The sequence below is a fragment of the Panulirus ornatus genome, chromosome 65 (genome assembly GCF_036320965.1).
Source record: "Panulirus ornatus isolate Po-2019 chromosome 65, ASM3632096v1, whole genome shotgun sequence".
In the NCBI taxonomy this organism is placed as follows: Eukaryota; Metazoa; Arthropoda; class Malacostraca; order Decapoda; family Palinuridae; genus Panulirus; species Panulirus ornatus.
The window spans coordinates 23,529,363-23,550,026 of NC_092288.1; the positions used below are offsets into that span (position 1 = coordinate 23,529,363).

Sequence of the window (20,664 nt, forward strand, 5' to 3'; positions counted from 1 at the left end):
GGTTGGGCCATTCTTTCGTCTGTTTCCTTGTGCTACCTCACTAACGCGGGAGACAGCAACAAAGCAAAATAAATGAATAGATAAATACATAAATACATCTGTTTAGATGTTTTATACATATAAATGATATTTTATACATATAAGCAGAAGTAGGGAAGTGTCTGCACCAGCTGTGTGATACATTCCTCTTTCTTAACTTGAGGGCAGCTGAGCATGATTTGTCCAGTGAAGGAATACAGCACCCACATGCCCAACTTCCTGCACCCTTACTCAGTACCTCACCTTGGAATTGTGGCAGGAAATTTCTGGTTGTATTTATGCAGGTAGAGAGGCTGCTTAGGTACTATATTCATAATTATGTTGATAGTTAATGGGTTGGAGAAAAGATCTTGTTGAGTCCACCATTTGAAATATTAGCAAAAGAAGGGTAGACTTGACTTTTTCTGGACTGACTTGTAGTGGATGTAGGAGCTTTCTTTGGTTTAGAAATTTGGGTGCTTCACCAGACAAGGATGCTCTTGGATCTCCATTCACCCTGCATATGACCAGGTAGCCAGAGCATTGACACAAAAGGTTGCTTTTGGATATCCCTTCTCTCTCCATATGACCAAGCTGCCAGAGCATTGATCCAAACTGTAAACAGGCTTACGTAACCCTATACAGGCTTCAGACATTACCCTCTCCCCCCTTCCTGTTGGTTCTCCTCTGTCTACAGGAAAAGGTGTCCTTCCACATCTTCATCCAATGTAAAGAATCATCCTTTGGATGCAGTACAGCATGGGGTGCATACATAGTGAGAATGTGGTTTTAGAATTATCCTTAGCATCTGAAAAAGGTGTTAAGGACTTTTCAGTTGGCAGATGTACTTGACATTAAAAGTCTTAAAGGCCCTGGCAGTCAAAAGGCATTGTGTCCAAACAACCATCCATCTAACCAACCTGTACAGTTTAAGAATCATATTTTATCTTTTTGGGATCCCACCTCACAGCTGCAAGCCTGTTTTTATAGTTTTCTTCCCGTTCCCTCCTGTAGAGGAAATGTGTTTTCCCCAATTATGTGTCAAGATCCTCTGCCAACTCCTGTTAAGCCATGGTTACCTTTCCCCTTCATTTCAGTTGGAACAATCAGTAGAATCTCATGTAAAGTTTGTTTTCATGCCACAACATATTGCACCTGTGTGTTGCTATCCCCACCCCTTCTCCTAATATCACAACATCTCAGTATGCATATTGTCACCCTATAGCAAGCACCATACTTTTGTTACTGGCTGTAATCTGTAAAATATTACAGTGAACAGTTGATGTGCTACAGAATATTCATTTTTCCTACTCATTATACTTAGAAATGTTTGACAGCTTCCTGGTTAATTATATTGAGAACAAAATAGTATCTATTCACATGCATCTTTTACCTACTATATAGGTCATAGAGCTACCCCTAATGACAAACCCAGCAGGTGTAAAGGTCACCCTTATTTGTTGATATTTGTTTCAATGGATGGAGAGAAGGACATGTCCCATGAGTTTGTGTGTCTGTGTGCTGATTTAAGATGGGTTGGGGATGAGTTGCATTATCATCAAATAAATTAGGCCTCTATTACAAACTGTGAATAACATCCTAATATGCAATTAACATCACTCTCAGCATTTTTACATAGTCCTGCTTATTTCTATATTTGCTTCTGAATAAACTACATTGTATGAAGGTGTCAACTATCAGTGTACTCATGGATACCTCATGGAGTCTTTAGGGGTCTTTATCCCCACAATATGGACTGGGCACAGGCTGGTGGATTGGGTTTGGTTGACCATGCTGTTGGAATTAGTAGCTCTCAGGCCCACAAAGCTCCTCACAACCTTGTTGGTCTGATACACTTTGTAGGTTTGTCCAATGCATCATGCATCCCCATGCATTCAGATGTAGTATTTTACGGTCATTCATGCCAGTTGTGTCAGTAGGATGTTATTTCTGAATTTAAGTTGGGAACTTTACCTCCTAAGATTTATTAGGTGTCAATAATGATATATATACCTATCCCATCAGTGCTCCTGGAATATAGCTTCTGTGAGTTCACTCATTCCAGTTGATTTAGTTCTTTTACCACATTAATATGGGATGCGAAAAGTGTGTGGACTCTTGCATAATCTGTAGGTTCACCTGCTTTTGTAGGGTGATGTTAGAATGCAACAGTATTCTATGCATGTAGGAATTAGTCCCTTGAATATCATAATTAGTTTATCTTCCCATGTCTTGAAGGTCCACTGGATCCAGCTTGCCATCCATCAGCATGAGGCAGCTGTTATTTTGTGTTCCCTGAAGGCTAAGTCGTTAGATATCATTACTCCAAGGTCATTCACGTTATTCATCTAGATTATGATAGTTTTTGTATCAGTCCAGTGTCCAAATGTTGATTTAAATCTTTTCATTTTACCCATACTGGAGTTGAAATTTATCTCCATTGAAAAACACGTTATTCTTGATTGCTCAGTTAAAGACTGTTTATTTCTCTTTGTACCCTTTTGGCATCATCTGTTAATGTGATTTTCAAACTCATTCTTTTCTGCAAAAGATGATAGAAAACTGTGGTTTGTATTTACGTCAGTGTCCAATATAAGAAAAAGGAACAGGAGGGGTGTAGATATGATTCCTTTAGGGACTAAGCTTTTTACTGTGAAGGCACTAGAGGTGGCATGTTACAACTGTTGTGATCTGTGAGTTAAATATTTTTTTCTCCATCTCAGTTAATTGACAGGCGCACAAAAGAGAGACTTTTGGATGTAAATGTGCTGAGAGGTGCAACTGGAGGGATGTCCGATCATTATCTTGTGGAGGCTAAGGTGAAGATTTGTATGGGTTTTCAGAAAAGAAGAGTGAATGTTGGAGTGAAGAGGGTGGTGAGAGTAAGTGAGCTTGGGAAGGAGACTTGTGTGAGGAAGTACCAGAAGAGACTGAGTACAGAATGGAAAAAGGTGAGAACAATGGAAGTAAGGGGAGTGGGGGAGGAATGGGATGTATTTAGGGAATCAGTGATGGATTGCGCAAAAGATGCTTGTGGAATGAGAAGCGTGGGAGGTGGGTTGATTAGAAAGGGTAGTGAGTGGCGGGATGAAGAAGTAAGATTATTAGTGAAAGAGAAGAGAGAGGCATTTGGACGATTTTTGCAGGGAAAAAATGCAATTGAGTGGGAGATGTATAAAAGAAAGAGACAGTAGGTCAAGAGAAAGGTGCAAGAGGTGAAAAAGAGGGCAAATGAGAGTTGGGGTGAGAGAGTACCATTAAATTTTAGGGAGAATAAAAATATGTTCTGGAAGGAGGTAAATAAAGTGCGTAAGACAAGGGAGCAAATGGGAACTTCAATGAAGGGCGCTAATGGGGAGGTGATAACAAGTAGTGGTGATGTGAGAAGGAGATGGAGTGAGTATTTTGAAGGTTCGTTGAATGTGTTTGATGATAGAGTGGCAGATATAGGGTGTCTTGGTCGAGGTGGTGTGCAAAGTGAGAGGGTTAGGGAAAATGATTTGGTAAACAGAGAAGAGGTAGTAAAAGCTTTGTGGAAGATGAAAGCCGGCAAGGCAGCAGGTTTGGATGGTATTGCAGTGGAATTTATTAAAAAAGGGGGTGACTGTATTGTTGACTGGTTGGTAAGGTTATTTAATGTATGTATGACTCATGGTGAGGTGCCTGAGGATTGGCGGAATGCGTGCATAGTGCCATTGTACAAAGGCAAAGGGGATAAGAGTGAGTGCTCAAATTACAGAGGTATAAGTTTGTTGAGTATTCCTGGTAAGTTGTATGGGAGGGTATTGATTGAGAGGGTGAAGGCATGTACAGAGCATCAGATTGGGGAAGAGCAGTGTGGTTTCATAAGTGGTAGAAGATGTGTGGATCAGGTGTTTGCTTTGAAGAATGTATGTGAGAAATACTTAGAAAAGCAAATGGATTTGTATGTAGCATATATGGATCTGGAGAAGGCATATGATAGAGTTGATAGAGATGCTCTGTGGAAGGTATTAAGAATATATGGTGTGGGAGGCAAGTTGTTAGAAGCAGTGAAAAGTTTTTATCGAGGATGTAAGGCATGTGTACGTGTAGGAAGAGAGGAAAGTGATTGGTTCTCAGTGAATGTAGGTTTGCGGCAGGGGTGTGTGATGTCTCCATGGTTGTTTAATTTGTTTATGGATGAGGTTGTTAGGGAGGTGAATGCAAGAGTTTTGGAAAGAGGGGCAAGAATGAAGTCTGTTGTGGATGAGAGAGCTTGGGAAGTGAGTCAGTTGTTGTTCGCTGATGATACAGCGCTGGTGGCTGATTCATGTGAGAAACTGCAGAAGCTGGTGACTGAGTTTGGTAAAGTATGTGAAAGAAGAAAGTTAAGAGTAAATGTGAATAAGAGCAAGGTTATTAGGTACAGTAGGGTTGAGGGTCAAGTCAATTGGGAGGTATGTTTGAATGGAGAAAAACTGGAGGAAGTGAAGTGTTTTAGATATCTGGGAGTGGATCTGGCAGCGGATGGAACCATGGAAGTGGAAGTGATCATAGGGTGGGGGAGGGGGCGAAAATCCTGGGAGCCTTGAAGAATGTGTGGAAGTCGAGAACATTATCTCGGAAAGCAAAAATGGGTATGTTTGAAGGAATAGTTTTTCCAACAATGTTGTATGGTTGCGAGACGTGGGCTATGGATAGAGTTGTGCGCAGGAGAGTGGATGTGCTGGAAATGAGATGTTTGAGGACAATGTGTGGTGTGAGGTGGTTTCATCGAGTAAGTAATGTAAGGGTAAGAGAGATGTGTGGAAATAAAAAGAGCGTGGTTGAGAGAGCAGAAGAGGGTGTTTTGAAATGGTTTGGTCACATGGAGAGAATGGGTGAGGAAAGATTGACCAAGAAGATATATGTGTCGGAGGTGGAGGGAATGAGGAGAAGTGGGAGACCAAATTGGAGGTGGAAAGATGGAGTGAAAAAGATTTTGAGCTATCGGGGCCTGAACATGCAAGAGGGTGAAAGGCGGGCAAGGAATAGAGTGAATTGGATTGATGTGGTATACCGGGCTTGACGTGCTGTCAGTGGATTGAATCAGGGCATGTGAAGCGTCGGGTAAACCATGGAAAGCTGTGTAGGTACAAAGAGCTAATTTTAATCAGAAAAAAGCTTTAGAAAGTACGCCTCTTGCAAAAGGTGGTGTGGTTAAATTATCTCTGTGTTCTGCTGCTACCCTTACAACTGCCTCAGGAACTAAATTAGCTCTACCTGCCAATCCTGGAGCAACAACAAAAGTTGTGCAAGCTGGAGCTTCAACAATCATGGCTGTGAGTGGGCAAATCCCAACAATTGTTTCAGGTAAAAAGATAATGGCAACTAGGGATGGCCGCATTATAACAGTGCAAACAACTTCTCCTGCAACGAACAGTACCTCTACTCAGCAGCAGACTTCAGGAACCACTGAGAATAGTAGTATTAGTCTTGGAAGCAGCACTATTTTTCCAGTTGGCACTGGCCCCAAAGTCCAAGTTACTTCACAAGGGAACAAAGTAATTAGACTACAAGCAGTTGGAACTGGAGGAGGCCAACGAATGATTCTTCCACGTTCTACAAATTCTTCAGCATTACAACCACGTGCTCCTCGTCCTGTAGCACCAGCAACTGCACCTACAACTGTCACCACAAATGCCTCAACTACAGCAGTGTCACAAACACCAGCAGTGACACCAACTCCTCGTGCTCCAGGACAGCAGATACAGATCATTAGATTACCAGATGGCCAGCTACAGGTACGAGGTTTACTAGATGGTCAGCAGCTTGTACAACGCTCTGATGGAAAATTCCAGCTAATCAACACCAAAACTGCAGGGGTAACCCAGCAGCCTACAAGCACTCCAGCTCCTGTGGCAAACCAGGGCATTGCCCCTGCAATCCAGGTAACACAGCAAACTAAGACTGTTCAACCTTTATCCGTTGCCAGTAGTGTTGGTGCCATAAATGCCAGTACAGACAATGTACAGAAGATTGGTACTGTAGGCAGTATTACCAGTGTTCCATCAAGTCATGTGGTGAAAGTAAATGGCCAGCAGGTTCTACTCAAGCACACTAATGACAGCAAACAGGTAGTCACTGTTGGAGCTAGTGAAGCTGCAGCTGTCTCACAGTCGTTGACTAGTGGGCGTCAGACAGCATCTGCTCAGGCTGGCCAAACTTCCCCACGAATAAAAACAATGCTGGCTGCTGATGGAACTATGGTGAAGACTGTGATGTCAAATAGTGCAACAACAACTGTTATTTCTTCAACAACAACAACAACTACAACCACAGCCACTTCCACATCAACTAGTACAACCAGCATTGTACCTACAGAAACTCAGACAACTGCCAATGCACAGAGCAACTCTGCTAGTTCTGGCAGTAGTCTCACTCTGAGGGTACAGGTTCGCATGACAGAGCAAGGACCTAAGACCATAATTCAAGGTTTACAGCCTGGAGTAGGCCTTACTAAGGACCACATCATGGCTATCCAGCAGCAAGTACGCAACATGCTTGCCCAGTGTGAGTATTGTAACTCCATTTTTATATTTATACATTACTATTTCTAAGGAGTGTTTTTATGTACAGGTATATAAAGCTCATTTTTACAAATCAGATGGGGGAAGTGCAGCCCATTAGAAGCCAAATTTCAATACAGACTGAATTTTCCCCCAGGGTCACACGGAATTTGCAAATTGATAAGTGAACTGTAAACATATATTGGTCCATTGGTGATATTGAAACCTGTAGGCCAACCCGAAGCTGGAATTGTTCACCTCTTTATCAGATTTGTGCATACGTGAGTACTAAGCTACTCTCCCCATGCTCATGATACTCAGTCATTTTCAGCTTTTCCACAGTGCTAAGGTTTTTCTGGACCTCTTAGCACATGCGACACTGAAAGCACTCTATTCTGCCATGATTTGTAATAAAGACACCTTTGTACCACAAAAGAAAAAAATAGCAGTTTTGTGAGAGCATGGGCACTGCATTTCTTTATTTATTGACAAAGGTACATAGATACCCTCACCTCCTTGTATTTTAACTTCCTAGAAGGGGAAACAGAAGAAGGAGTCATGCGGGGAGTGCTCATCCTCCTCGAAGGCTCAGATTGGGGTTTCTAAATGTGTGTGTGGATGTAACCTAGATGAGAAAAAAGGAGAGACATTTTTGAGGAAAGGAACCTGGATGTTTTGGCTCTGAGTGAAACGAAGCTCAAGGGTAAAGGGGAAGAGTGGTTTGGGAATGTCTTGGGAGTAAAGTCAGAGGATAGTGAGAGGACAATAGCAAGGGAAGGAGTAGCAGTACTCCTGAAACAGGAGTGGTGAGAGTATGTAAGAAAGTGAACTCTAGATTGATATGGATAAAACTGAAAGTTATTGGAGAGAGATGGGTGATTATTGGTGCATATGCACCTGGGCATGAGAAGAAAGATCATGAGAGGCAAGTGTTTGGGAGCAGCTAAATGAGTGTGTTAGCGGTTATGATGCACAAGACTGGGTTGTAGTGATGGGTGATTTGAATGCAAAGGTGAGTAATGTGGCAGTTGAGGGAATAATTGGTATACATGGGATGTTCAGTGTTGTAAATGGAAATGGTGAAGAGCTTGTAGATTTATGTGCTGAAAAAGGACTGGTGATTGGGAATACCTGGTTTAAAAAGAGAGATATACATAAGTATACGTATGTAAGTAGGAGAGATGGCCAGAGAGCGTTATTGGATTACGTGTTAATTGATAGTCGCGCGAAAGAGAGACTTTTGGATGTTAATATGCTGAGAGGTGCAACTGGAGGGATGTCTGATAATTATCTTGTGGGGGCGAAGGTGAAAATTTGTAGAGGTTTTCAGAAAAGAAGAATGTTGGGGGTGAAGAGAGTGGTGAGAGTAAGTGAGCTTGGGAAGGAGACTTGTGTAAGGAAGTACCAGGAGGGACTGAGTTCAGAATGGAAAAAGGTGAGAACAAAGGATGTAATGGGAGTGGGGGAGGAATGGGATGTATTTAGGGAAGCAGTGATGGCTTGCGCAAAAGATGCTAGTGGCATGAGAAGTGTGGGAGGTGGGCAGATTAGAAAGGGTAGTGAGTGGTGGGATGAAGAAGTAAGATTATTAGTGAAAGAGAAGAGAGAGGCATTTGGACAATTTTTGCAGGGAAATAATGCAAACGAGTGGGAGATGTATAAAAGAAAGAGACAGGAGGTCAAGAGAAAGGTGCAAGAGGTGAAAAAGAGGGCAAATGAGAGTTGGGGTGAGAGAGTATCATTAAATTTTAGGGAGGATAAAAAGATGTTTTAGAAGGAGGTAAATAAAGTACGTAAGACAAGGGAACAAATGGGAACTTCAGTGGAGGAGTCTAATGGAGAGGTGATAACAAGTAGTGGTGATGTGAGAAGGAGATGGAGTGAGTATTTTGAAGGTTTGTTGAATGTTTTTGATGATAGAGTGGCAGATATAGGGTGTTTTGGTCGAGGTGGTGTGCAAAGTGAGAGGGTTAGGGAAAATGATTTGGTAAACAGAGAAGAGGTAGTAAAAGCTTTGCGGAAGATGAAAGCCGGCAAGGCAGAAGGTTTGGATGGTATTGCAGTGGAATTTGTTGAAAAAGGGGATGACTGTATTGTTGACTGGTTGGTAAGGTTATTTACTGTATGTATGACTCATGGTGAGGTGCCTGAGGATTAGCGGAATGCTTGCATAGTGCCATTGAACAAAGGCAAAGGGGACAAAGGTAAATGCTCAAATTACAGAGGTATAAGTTTGTTGAGTATTTCTGGGAAATTATAAGGGAGGGTATTGATTGAGAGGGTGAAGGCATGTACAGAACATTAGATAGGGGAAGAGCAGTGTGGTTTCAGAAGTGGTAGAGGATGTGTGGATCAGGTCTTTGCTTTGAAGAATGTACGTGAGAAATGCTTAGAAAAGCAAATGGATTTGTATGTAGCATTTATGGATCTGGAGAAGACATGTGATAGAGTTGATAGAGATGCTCTGTGGAAGCTATTAAGAATATATGGTGTGGGAGGTATGTTGTTAGATGCGGTGAAAAGTTTTTATCGAGGATGTAAGGCATGTGTACGTGTAGGAAGAGGGGAAAGTGATTGGTTCTCAGTGAATGTAGGTTTGCGGCAGGGGTGTGTAATGTCTCCATGGTTGTTTAATTTGTCTATGGATGGGGTTGTTAGGGAGGTGAATGCAAGAGTTTTGGAAAGAGGGGCAAGAATGAAGTCTGTTGTGGATGAGAGAGCTTGGGAAGTGTCAGTTGTTGTTCGCTGATGATACAGCGCTGGTGGCTGATTCATGTGAGAAACTGCAGAAGCTGGTGACTGAGTTTGGTAAAGTGTGTGAAAGAAGAAAGTTGAGAGTTAATGTGAATAAGAGCAAGGTTATTAGTTACAGTAGGGTTGAGGGTCAAGTCAATTGGGAGGTAAGTTTGAATGGAGAAAAACTGGAGGAAGTAAAGTGTTTTAGATATCTGGGAGTGGATTTGGCAGCGGATGGAACCATGGAAGTGGAAGTGAATCATAGGGTGGGGTAGGGGGCAAAAATTCTGGGAGCCTTGAAGAATGTGTGGAAGTCGAGGACATTATCTCGGAAAGCAAAAATGGGTATGTTTGAAGGAATAGTGGTTCCAACAATGTTGTATGGTTGCGAGGCGTGGGCTATGGATAGAGTTGTGCGCAGGAGGATGGATGTGCTGGAAATGAGATGTTTGAGGACAATGTGTGGTGTTAGGTGGTTTGATCGAGTAAGTAATGTAAGGGTAAGAGAGATGTGTGGTAATAAAAAGAGCGTGGTTGAGAGAGCAGAAGAGGGTGTTTTGAAATGGTTTTGTCACATGGAGAGAATGGGTGAGGAAAGATTGACCAAGAGGATATATGTGTCGGAGGTGGAGGGAACGAGGAGAAGTGGGAGACCAAATTGGAGGTGGAAAGATGGAGTGAAAAAGATTTTGAGGGATCGGGGCCTGAACATGCAGAAGGGTGAAAGGCGGGCAAGGAATAGAGTGAATTGGAACGATATATGTATGCATTGAGATGTATAGGTATGTATATTTGCGTGTGTGGACATGTATGTATATACATGTGTATGTGGGTGGGTTGGGCCATTCTTTCGTCTGTTTCCTTGTGCTACCTCACTAACGCGGGAGACAGCAACAAAGCAAAATAAATGAATAGATAAATACATAAATACATCTGTTTAGATGTTTTATACATATAAATGATATTTTATACATATAAGCAGAAGTAGGGAAGTGTCTGCACCAGCTGTGTGATACATTCCTCTTTCTTAACTTGAGGGCAGCTGAGCATGATTTGTCCAGTGAAGGAATACAGCACCCACATGCCCAACTTCCTGCACCCTTACTCAGTACCTCACCTTGGAATTGTGGCAGGAAATTTCTGGTTGTATTTATGCAGGTAGAGAGGCTGCTTAGGTACTATATTCATAATTATGTTGATAGTTAATGGGTTGGAGAAAAGATCTTGTTGAGTCCACCATTTGAAATATTAGCAAAAGAAGGGTAGACTTGACTTTTTCTGGACTGACTTGTAGTGGAGTAGGAGCTTTCTTTGGTTTAGAAATTTGGGTGCTTCACCAGACAAGGATGCTCTTGGATCTCCATTCACCCTGCATATGACCAGGTAGCCAGAGCATTGACACAAAAGGTTGCTTTTGGATATCCCTTCTCTCTCCATATGACCAAGCTGCCAGAGCATTGATCCAAACTGTAAACAGGCTTACGTAACCCTATACAGGCTTCAGACATTACCCTCTCCCCCCTTCCTGTTGGTTCTCCTCTGTCTACAGGAAAAGGTGTCCTTCCACATCTTCATCCAATGTAAAGAATCATCCTTTGGATGCAGTACAGCATGGGGTGCATACATAGTGAGAATGTGGTTTTAGAATTATCCTTAGCATCTGAAAAAGGTGTTAAGGACTTTTCAGTTGGCAGATGTACTTGACATTAAAAGTCTTAAAGGCCCTGGCAGTCAAAAGGCATTGTGTCCAAACAACCATCCATCTAACCAACCTGTACAGTTTAAGAATCATATTTTATCTTTTTGGGATCCCACCTCACAGCTGCAAGCCTGTTTTTATAGTTTTCTTCCCGTTCCCTCCTGTAGAGGAAATGTGTTTTCCCCAATTATGTGTCAAGATCCTCTGCCAACTCCTGTTAAGCCATGGTTACCTTTCCCCTTCATTTCAGTTGGAACAATCAGTAGAATCTCATGTAAAGTTTGTTTTCATGCCACAACATATTGCACCTGTGTGTTGCTATCCCCACCCCTTCTCCTAATATCACAACATCTCAGTATGCATATTGTCACCCTATAGCAAGCACCATACTTTTGTTACTGGCTGTAATCTGTAAAATATTACAGTGAACAGTTGATGTGCTACAGAATATTCATTTTTCCTACTCATTATACTTAGAAATGTTTGACAGCTTCCTGGTTAATTATATTGAGAACAAAATAGTATCTATTCACATGCATCTTTTACCTACTATATAGGTCATAGAGCTACCCCTAATGACAAACCCAGCAGGTGTAAAGGTCACCCTTATTTGTTGATATTTGTTTCAATGGATGGAGAGAAGGACATGTCCCATGAGTTTGTGTGTCTGTGTGCTGATTTAAGATGGGTTGGGGATGAGTTGCATTATCATCAAATAAATTAGGCCTCTATTACAAGCTGTGAATAACATCCTGATATGCAATTAACATCACTCTCAGCATTTTTACATAGTCCTGCTTATTTCTATATTTGCTTCTGAATATACTACATTGTATGAAGGTGTCAACTATCAGTGTACTCATGGATACCTCATGGAGTCTTTAGGGGTCTTTATCCCCACAATATGGACTGGGCACAGGCTGGTGGATTGGGTTTGGTTGACCATGCTGTTGGAATTAGTAGCTCTCAGGCCCACAAAGCTCCTCACAACCTTGTTGGTCTGATACACTTTGTAGGTTTGTCCAATGCATCATGCATCCCCATGCATTCAGATGTAGTATTTTACGGTCATTCATGCCAGTTGTGTCAGTAGGATGTTATTTCTGAATTTAAGTTGGGAACTTTACCTCCTAAGATTTATTAGGTGTCAATAATGATATATATACCTATCCCATCAGTGCTCCTGGAATATAGCTTCTGTGAGTTCACTCATTCCAGTTGATTTAGTTCTTTTACCACATTAATATGGGATGCGAAAAGTGTGTGGACTCTTGCATAATCTGTAGGTTCACCTGCTTTTGTAGGGTGATGTTAGAATGCAACAGTATTCTATGCATGTAGGAATTAGTCCCTTGAATATCATAATTAGTTTATCTTCCCATGTCTTGAAGGTCCACTGGATCCAGCTTGCCATCCATCAGCATGAGGCAGCTGTTATTTTGTGTTCCCTGAAGGCTAAGTCGTTAGATATCATTACTCCAAGGTCATTCACGTTATTCATCTAGATTATGATAGTTTTTGTATCAGTCCAGTGTCCAAATGTTGATTTAAATCTTTTCATTTTACCCATACTGGAGGAGTTGAAATTTATCTCCATTGAAAAACACGTTATTCTTGATTGCTCAGTTAAAGACAGTTTATTTTTCTTTGTACCCTTTTGGCATCATCTGTTAATGTGATTTTCAAACTCATTCTTTTCTGCAAAAGATGATAGAAAACTGTGGTTTGTATTTACGTACAGTGTCCAATATAAGAAAAAGGAACAGGAGGGGTGTAGATATGATTCCTTTAGGGACTAAGCTTTTTACTGTGAAGGCACTAGAGGTGGCATGTTACAACTGTTGTGATCTGTGAGTTAAATATTTTTTTCTCCATCTCAGTTAATTGACAGGCGCACGAAAGAGAGACTTTTGGATGTAAATGTGGTGAGAGGTGCAACTGGAGGGATGTCCGATCATTATCTTGTGGAGGCTAAGGTGAAGATTTGTATGGGTTTTCAGAAAAGAAGAGTGAATGTTGGAGTGAAGAGGGTGGTGAGAGTAAGTGAGCTTGGGAAGGAGACTTGTGTGAGGAAGTACCAGAAGAGACTGAGTACAGAATGGAAAAAGGTGAGAACAATGGAAGTAAGGGGAGTGGGGGAGGAATGGGATGTATTTAGGGAATCAGTGATGGATTGCGCAAAAGATGCTTGTGGCATGAGAAGCGTGGGAGGTGGGTTGATTAGAAAGGGTAGTGAGTGGCGGGATGAAGAAGTAAGATTATTAGTGAAAGAGAAGAGAGAGGCATTTGGACGATTTTTGCAGGGAAAAAATGCAATTGAGTGGGAGATGTATAAAAGAAAGAGACAGTAGGTCAAGAGAAAGGTGCAAGAGGTGAAAAAGAGGGCAAATGAGAGTTGGGGTGAGAGAGTACCATTAAATTTTAGGGAGAATAAAAATATGTTCTGGAAGGAGGTAAATAAAGTGCGTAAGACAAGGGAGCAAATGGGAACTTCAATGAAGGGCGCTAATGGGGAGGTGATAACAAGTAGTGGTGATGTGAGAAGGAGATGGAGTGAGTATTTTGAAGGTTCGTTGAATGTGTTTGATGATAGAGTGGCAGATATAGGGTGTCTTGGTCGAGGTGGTGTGCAAAGTGAGAGGGTTAGGGAAAATGATTTGGTAAACAGAGAAGAGGTAGTAAAAGCTTTGTGGAAGATGAAAGCCGGCAAGGCAGCAGGTTTGGATGGTATTGCAGTGGAATTTATTAAAAAAGGGGGTGACTGTATTGTTGACTGGTTGGTAAGGTTATTTAATGTATGTATGACTCATGGTGAGGTGCCTGAGGATTGGCGGAATGCGTGCATAGTGCCATTGTACAAAGGCAAAGGGGATAAGAGTGAGTGCTCAAATTACAGAGGTATAAGTTTGTTGAGTATTCCTGGTAAGTTGTATGGGAGGGTATTGATTGAGAGGGTGAAGGCATGTACAGAGCATCAGATTGGGGAAGAGCAGTGTGGTTTCATAAGTGGTAGAAGATGTGTGGATCAGGTGTTTGCTTTGAAGAATGTATGTGAGAAATACTTAGAAAAGCAAATGGATTTGTATGTAGCATATATGGATCTGGAGAAGGCATATGATAGAGTTGATAGAGATGCTCTGTGGAAGGTATTAAGAATATATGGTGTGGGAGGAAAGTTGTTAGAAGCAGTGAAAAGTTTTTATCGAGGATGTAAGGCATGTGTACGTGTAGGAAGAGAGGAAAGTGATTGGTTCTCAGTGAATGTAGGTTTGCGGCAGGGGTGTGTGATGTCTCCATGGTTGTTTAATTTGTTTATGGATGAGGTTGTTAGGGAGGTGAATGCAAGAGTTTTGGAAAGAGGGGCAAGAATGAAGTCTGTTGTGGATGAGAGAGCTTGGGAAGTGAGTCAGTTGTTGTTCGCTGATGATACAGCGCTGGTGGCTGATTCATGTGAGAAACTGCAGAAGCTGGTGACTGAGTTTGGTAAAGTATGTGAAAGAAGAAAGTTAAGAGTAAATGTGAATAAGAGCAAGGTTATTAGGTACAGTAGGGTTGAGGGTCAAGTCAATTGGGAGGTATGTTTGAATGGAGAAAAACTGGAGGAAGTGAAGTGTTTTAGATATCTGGGAGTGGATCTGGCAGCGGATGGAACCATGGAAGTGGAAGTGAATCATAGGGTGGGGGAGGGGGCGAAAATCCTGGGAGCCTTGAAGAATGTGTGGAAGTCGAGAACATTATCTCGGAAAGCAAAAATGGGTATGTTTGAAGGAATAGTTTTTCCAACAATGTTGTATGGTTGCGAGACGTGGGCTATGGATAGAGTTGTGCGCAGGAGAGTGGATGTGCTGGAAATGAGATGTTTGAGGACAATGTGTGGTGTGAGGTGGTTTCATCGAGTAAGTAATGTAAGGGTAAGAGAGATGTGTGGAAATAAAAAGAGCGTGGTTGAGAGAGCAGAAGAGGGTGTTTTGAAATGGTTTGGTCACATGGAGAGAATGGGTGAGGAAAGATTGACCAAGAAGATATATGTGTCGGAGGTGGAGGGAATGAGGAGAAGTGGGAGACCAAATTGGAGGTGGAAAGATGGAGTGAAAAAGATTTTGAGCTATCGGGGCCTGAACATGCAAGAGGGTGAAAGGCGGGCAAGGAATAGAGTGAATTGGATTGATGTGGTATACCGGGCTTGACGTGCTGTCAGTGGATTGAATCAGGGCATGTGAAGCGTCGGGTAAACCATGGAAAGCTGTGTGGGGCCTGGATGTGGAAAGGGAGCTGTGGTTTCGGGCATTATTGCATGACAGCTAGAGACTGAGTGTGAACGAATGAGGCCTTTGTTGTCTTTCGTAGCGCTACCCCGCACACATGAGGGGGGAGGGGGATGGTATTCCATGTGTGGTGAGGTGGCGATGGGAATGAATAAAGGCAGACAGTGTGAATTGTGTGCATGGGTATATATATGTATGTGTCTGTGTGTGTATATACATGTGTATGGGGGTGGGTTGGGCCATTTGTTTTGTCTGTTTCCTTGCGCTACCTCGCAAATGCGGGAGACAGCAACAAAGCAAAATAAATAAATAAATAAAAAATCTCAGTTTTTCCTGCTGTTTCCATCTTTTGCATTTTATATGCAGTGACATCTTGGTCGCATTTGTAGAATACTTTTGCAAAGTCTATGTAGATCATATCAGCAGTTTCTTTGTTTTCCAGAGCTTCAACAATTGTATCATAATGGTCAAGCAACTGAAAGAGGCAACATCTTTCCTCCCTGAAGCCTTGTTTTCCTAGGTTATATAGTTTGTTCACTTTCATGTGTTTTGCTAGCTTGCCTCTTAGGACTGTTTCAAAGATTTTAGTGATGTGCAGTGTTCATGCAGTTAGTCAGTAGTTTTTTTGTGATTACTTTGCTTCCATCTTTGTGGAATGAGGCAACTTGGATCAGTTTCAAACTTTTAGAATCATTTCAAAATCTCCATTTTTTCTCCGGGGGGTATTTAGTGTACTAGTTAGAGATGTCTTGCATTTCTTTATGAAGACTGAGTTTGAGTTCTATGGGCATGCTATCAGTGGCCCTATCAAAATCTTGTGTTGAGAAGTGACATCTGCTGTGCGCACACTTGTGGGATTACTGTGCAGGAAGAAGTCTGTTGGGTCATATTTTCCATGTTTTTGGCTCACTGAATACTGATTCATATTGTCTTTTTAGAATCTCATTCATCTCTTGGCAGTCATCTGTAAAATTAGCTTCTTCCGTTTGAAGTGGACCAGTGGAGTTTATGGTTCTTGATTTGCATTTTGCTAACGAGTTAATTTTGTTATTTCTTAATTCGTTTATAGTTTTTTCTTCTTTCCTGTGTTTAGTGAAGCATTTTTAGTTTATGGTCTATGTCTGAAGATATTCAAATCTTTTTCTTCTGTAAAGTGCTTATCATTCTCACTCTAACCTACAGCTTTTGTAATTTCTTATTGCTGGTATATGTGTTGCATGTTCAGAGTACCAAAGTGGTCATGTCATTTGCACATTCCTCTGTTTTGGTACTCAGAAATGTTTCCAATTGTGTAGCAGACATCTCACTGATCACATCCTTCTAGTGTGTTTGCTATTAAAACTGAAATTACTGAAAATACCTCCACTGTTTTGCTTGTTCTGACTTGGTAGTTTGATATAAAAGCTTGTTTTATTGTGATCAGAGTATAGGGTGTTTGAGATGGTAATATCACATATTAGGTCCACATTACTTGTGAAAATTTAGTCTAGAATGCTAATTCTCTGGATAGTGGTGTTATTTGCTGGCTAAGGGAGAACTCCTTTCTCATCCCTATCGATTCTTCCCTCCTTATGTACCTTGTCACCCTCACACACTGGCCTCTGTCATCTCCCGCTCCCCACCCCAAGTCAGAAATGAAAGGTTCAGAGAAGCAAGTCAGTACTCACTGAGTCCACACATCATAGAAAGAGAGGAATAATATCGCTGACTGTCGGTTGGAAGTGAAGGCGACTGTACTTTGAAAATCATTAATATAAGACTGAAAAATTGCTTCCTCACTCGAAATCCATCACCATGATACAAGAGCATTGTATTTGTTCGCATTATTCTTATTGGTCATAATTCTTACGAATAGTTTCTTCCTCTGCCTACCAGAGCACACTATCTTCAGTTCTGTTATTATGGTTTCTGCGAAAAAATTTCTATCCCCATATATTTTCAAAGGCAATACATGGCTAATTTTTATTGTGGGTACAAGCATATGACACACTCAAGATGAAATCTTTGTACAGGGTTTATTGTGGGTACAGGCATATGAAACTGTCAGGGTTAAATCATAGTACATCTGTACATTGAGACCAGTTTTTCTAACTGTGTGAGCACCAGGAACCCACTTCAGACTACCTTCAGGGAAGGATGGTCTTCAGGGTGCTGTGTTTCTTTCACCTGTGCTTTAAGATGGTTGGCTCCTACCTCTCATAGGAGAAGAAAGCTCAAATTTTTTTACTGGAAGCAAGAAAATAAGTATACACATGAGATTTCTAAACACACTGGGCTCTCAAAATGCACAATCAGTTGGCTGCTTCCTGCCACACCTCATCAGTGTGTTTCCTCATTCAGGAGATCAGGACCTTATTGACCTAGAATACTTCAGGAACCTTGCCAGTTCCATACCCATATGTCTGTAGATGGTAATCATGGCCAAAGGAAAGATGACTTAGAGCCGGAATGTAAGTGTGGCATTGCCTTTAAAGATTTATGGGGAGGCAAACAAGATTTTTTGCAGTTGCTGTAGTTGTGTGAGCATTTACATGTATTTCTATGTATACTGTGTTACTTGATAATGGTGAAATATACTACTCATCTTTTTGAATATTTTGAACTTAATATTTATTGTTCGTTTGTCTTTTTATCATTTCATTTTTTTTAGATATGTCACATTGATTCACATTAGACTGTTCCAGTAGAATCATGCCATTATTTTCTTTTTGATTCTGTATAAAATTTCCACATGATAGGTTTCTGGAAAAAAATTATCTTTACTATTTACCCTTGCAGACAAGTTGCAAGTGAATCAGATGTCTCCAGTAATGGCTTTGACACTTCATGTGCCAAACAAGCAGCAGTCACAACCACAGTCCACACCAGCACAACAGGAGGAGACTCCTGCATCACAGCCTCAGGCTGTTACGTCACAAACACAACAGGTACTCTCCTGACTAAACAGTTTTTTGTGTACTTCAAATGTTTAGATTTAAAGAATGTTTTTATAAAGTTATTTATTTATATATTTATTTTTATAGAAATTATTTTGCAAAAAAGTTAGTCTGTGTCTGAAATGGGTTGATGATGTACTTTTTTTTATTTTTGCTGTAAAGATGTGTGCCATTTTAAGGTAAAGAATACCCATACTTCCCCATTCAGTTTATCAGAAATTGTGAAATAATTGTCACCCGCATTTGATTTTTCTATACAGTAAATGCATTTATCCATGGAAATGATAAAATTCCAGGAATAACCCATATAAAACAGGTTTCTTTTACCTTCCATCTGTATTTGCTTCATGCTAAGATAATGAATATCATTTTTCACTTTACCTTCAGAGTTCACCTGCTGAAACAAGTGCTGATGCAGGTGACAAAGTACCTGAAGGTTTACAAGAAACACCAGAAACGCAGACAACCACAGGGCAACCTAATGTAGACAAGAATACTTCTACACCACCCTCCTCACCAAAGAAATTTGTTCTCACACAAGAATATATTCAACAAAGTAGGTAGTTTGTTTGCTTTTTCTTAATATTACTTTTTGTGATGATTCAGACATACCAGGTTATATAATTGCTGGATGTTTAGAATAAAAAATGCAGGAAAGCAGCTTAGTGTAACCTAGGTTTATCATTCATGGAGGAAGGAAAACCCCACAAAATCCAGATTGGTTGGTGCATTGTTCAACTTCTTTAACCTCAGAATTGCTTGGACAGGATATCTCAGTAGGTTACACAAAATCTTGTTAAGTTTAGTGCCTCCAAGACCCAGTTTTTACCCCTCTCTGTATCAAAAGCTCCTCACAATTTGTCTCTCCTTTGACATTCCTGTAATTCCACCTCATGACTCGATGAATGTACTTGGTATTACTGTAACATCCACTCTTTTTTGGAAACCCCACATTACAGGAATAGATAAGTCTGCCTCTTAGAGACTGGGTGTCCTGTTTAGATGTCGAAACATCTCTTCTGAACAGTTGCTCCGTTTATACAAGGGATTGGTTCGTCCTTGTATGAAGTACTGCTTTCACATTTGAGGTGGTTCTAACTCTGCATCCTTACTTGAGAGTTAAGTCAAAGCAGTCCAACTTACAAACTGTTCCAGGCTAACTTCCAGACATGACCCCCTTGCCTTACACCACAGTGTTGGTTCTCTTTCCCTCTTCTATAGGTATTACTTTGGTTTTTGTTCCTGAGAGTTGGCTGATTGTATGCACACACCACTAGCTAGACCACGCAATACTTAGCAAGCTGCTGCATCACACTATTATTGTGTGGCCATCAGCAACTTGGGGTGGACTGTTTTGATACCTGCTTCTTTCCATACATGTTAAAGCTTTGGAACTCTCTACTTTCTCATGTCTTTCACAATAACTATGACCTGGCACACTTCTAAAGAGGTTTTTCTCTTTCTCCAAAATTGATAGATACTTTCCCTTGTCATTTCTTTTTCTGTTTCATAATTCTCTCTACCCATCCTTGATGTGGACTTTTATCCAAGACTGAACCCTTCAAAAAAAAAAAAAAAGCAACAAGTCACTCATCTGTGTGTGGATAGTTATTGTCAGGAGAAAGCTAGGAAGGTATAATTTTTTTTTTTTTTTTTTTTTTTTTTTTTTTTTTTATACCTCGTCGCTGTCTCCCGCGGTTGCGAGGTAGCGCAAGGAAACAGACGAAAGAAATGGCCCAACCCACCCCATACACATGTACATACACACGTCCACACACGCAAATATACATACCTACACAGCTTTCCATGGCCCACCCCGGACGCTTCACATGCCTTGATTCAATCCACTGACAGCACATCAACCCCTGTATACCACATCGCTCCAATTCACTCTATTCCTTGCCCTCCTTTCACCCTCCTGCATGTTCAGGCCCCGATCACACAAAATCCTTTTCACTCCATCTTTCCACCTCCAATTTGGTCTCCCTCTTCTCCTCGTTCCCTCCACCTCCGACACATATATCCTCTTGGTCAATCTTTCCTCACTCATTCTCTCCATGTGCCCAAACCATTTCAAAACACCCTCTTCTGCTCTCTCAACCACGCTCTTTTTATTTCCACACATCTCTCTTACCCTTACGATACTTACTCGATCAAACCACCTCACACCACACATTGTCCTCAAACATCTCATTTCCAGCACCTCCATCCTCCTGCGCACAACTCTATCCATAGCCCACGCCTCGCAACCATACAACATTGTTGGAACCACTATTCCTTCAAACATACCCATTTTTGCTTTCCGAGATAATGTTCTCGACTTCCACACATTTTTCAAGGCTCCCAAAATTTTCGCCCCCTCCCCCACCCTATGATCCACTTCCGCTTCCATGGTTCCATCCGCTGACAGATCCACTCCCAGATATCTAAAACACTTCACTTCCTCCAGTTTTTCTCCATTCAAATTCACCTCCCAATTGACTTGACCCTCAACCCTACTG

The 20,664-nt window shown here is 41.3% G+C and overlaps 1 protein-coding gene across 1 annotated transcript in view; it reads left to right on the forward strand.

Moving 5' to 3' along the window:
• E(bx) (nucleosome-remodeling factor subunit NURF301 E(bx)) overlaps positions 1-20,664 on the forward strand; it is a 150,434-nt gene that overhangs the window by 86,364 nt on the left and 43,406 nt on the right. The window contains exons 14-15 of the mRNA XM_071657793.1: positions 18,006-18,154; positions 18,551-18,719. Of these exons, the coding sequence (XP_071513894.1) occupies positions 18,006-18,154; positions 18,551-18,719 (318 nt within the window). The remainder of the gene's footprint in view (positions 1-18,005; positions 18,155-18,550; positions 18,720-20,664) is intronic.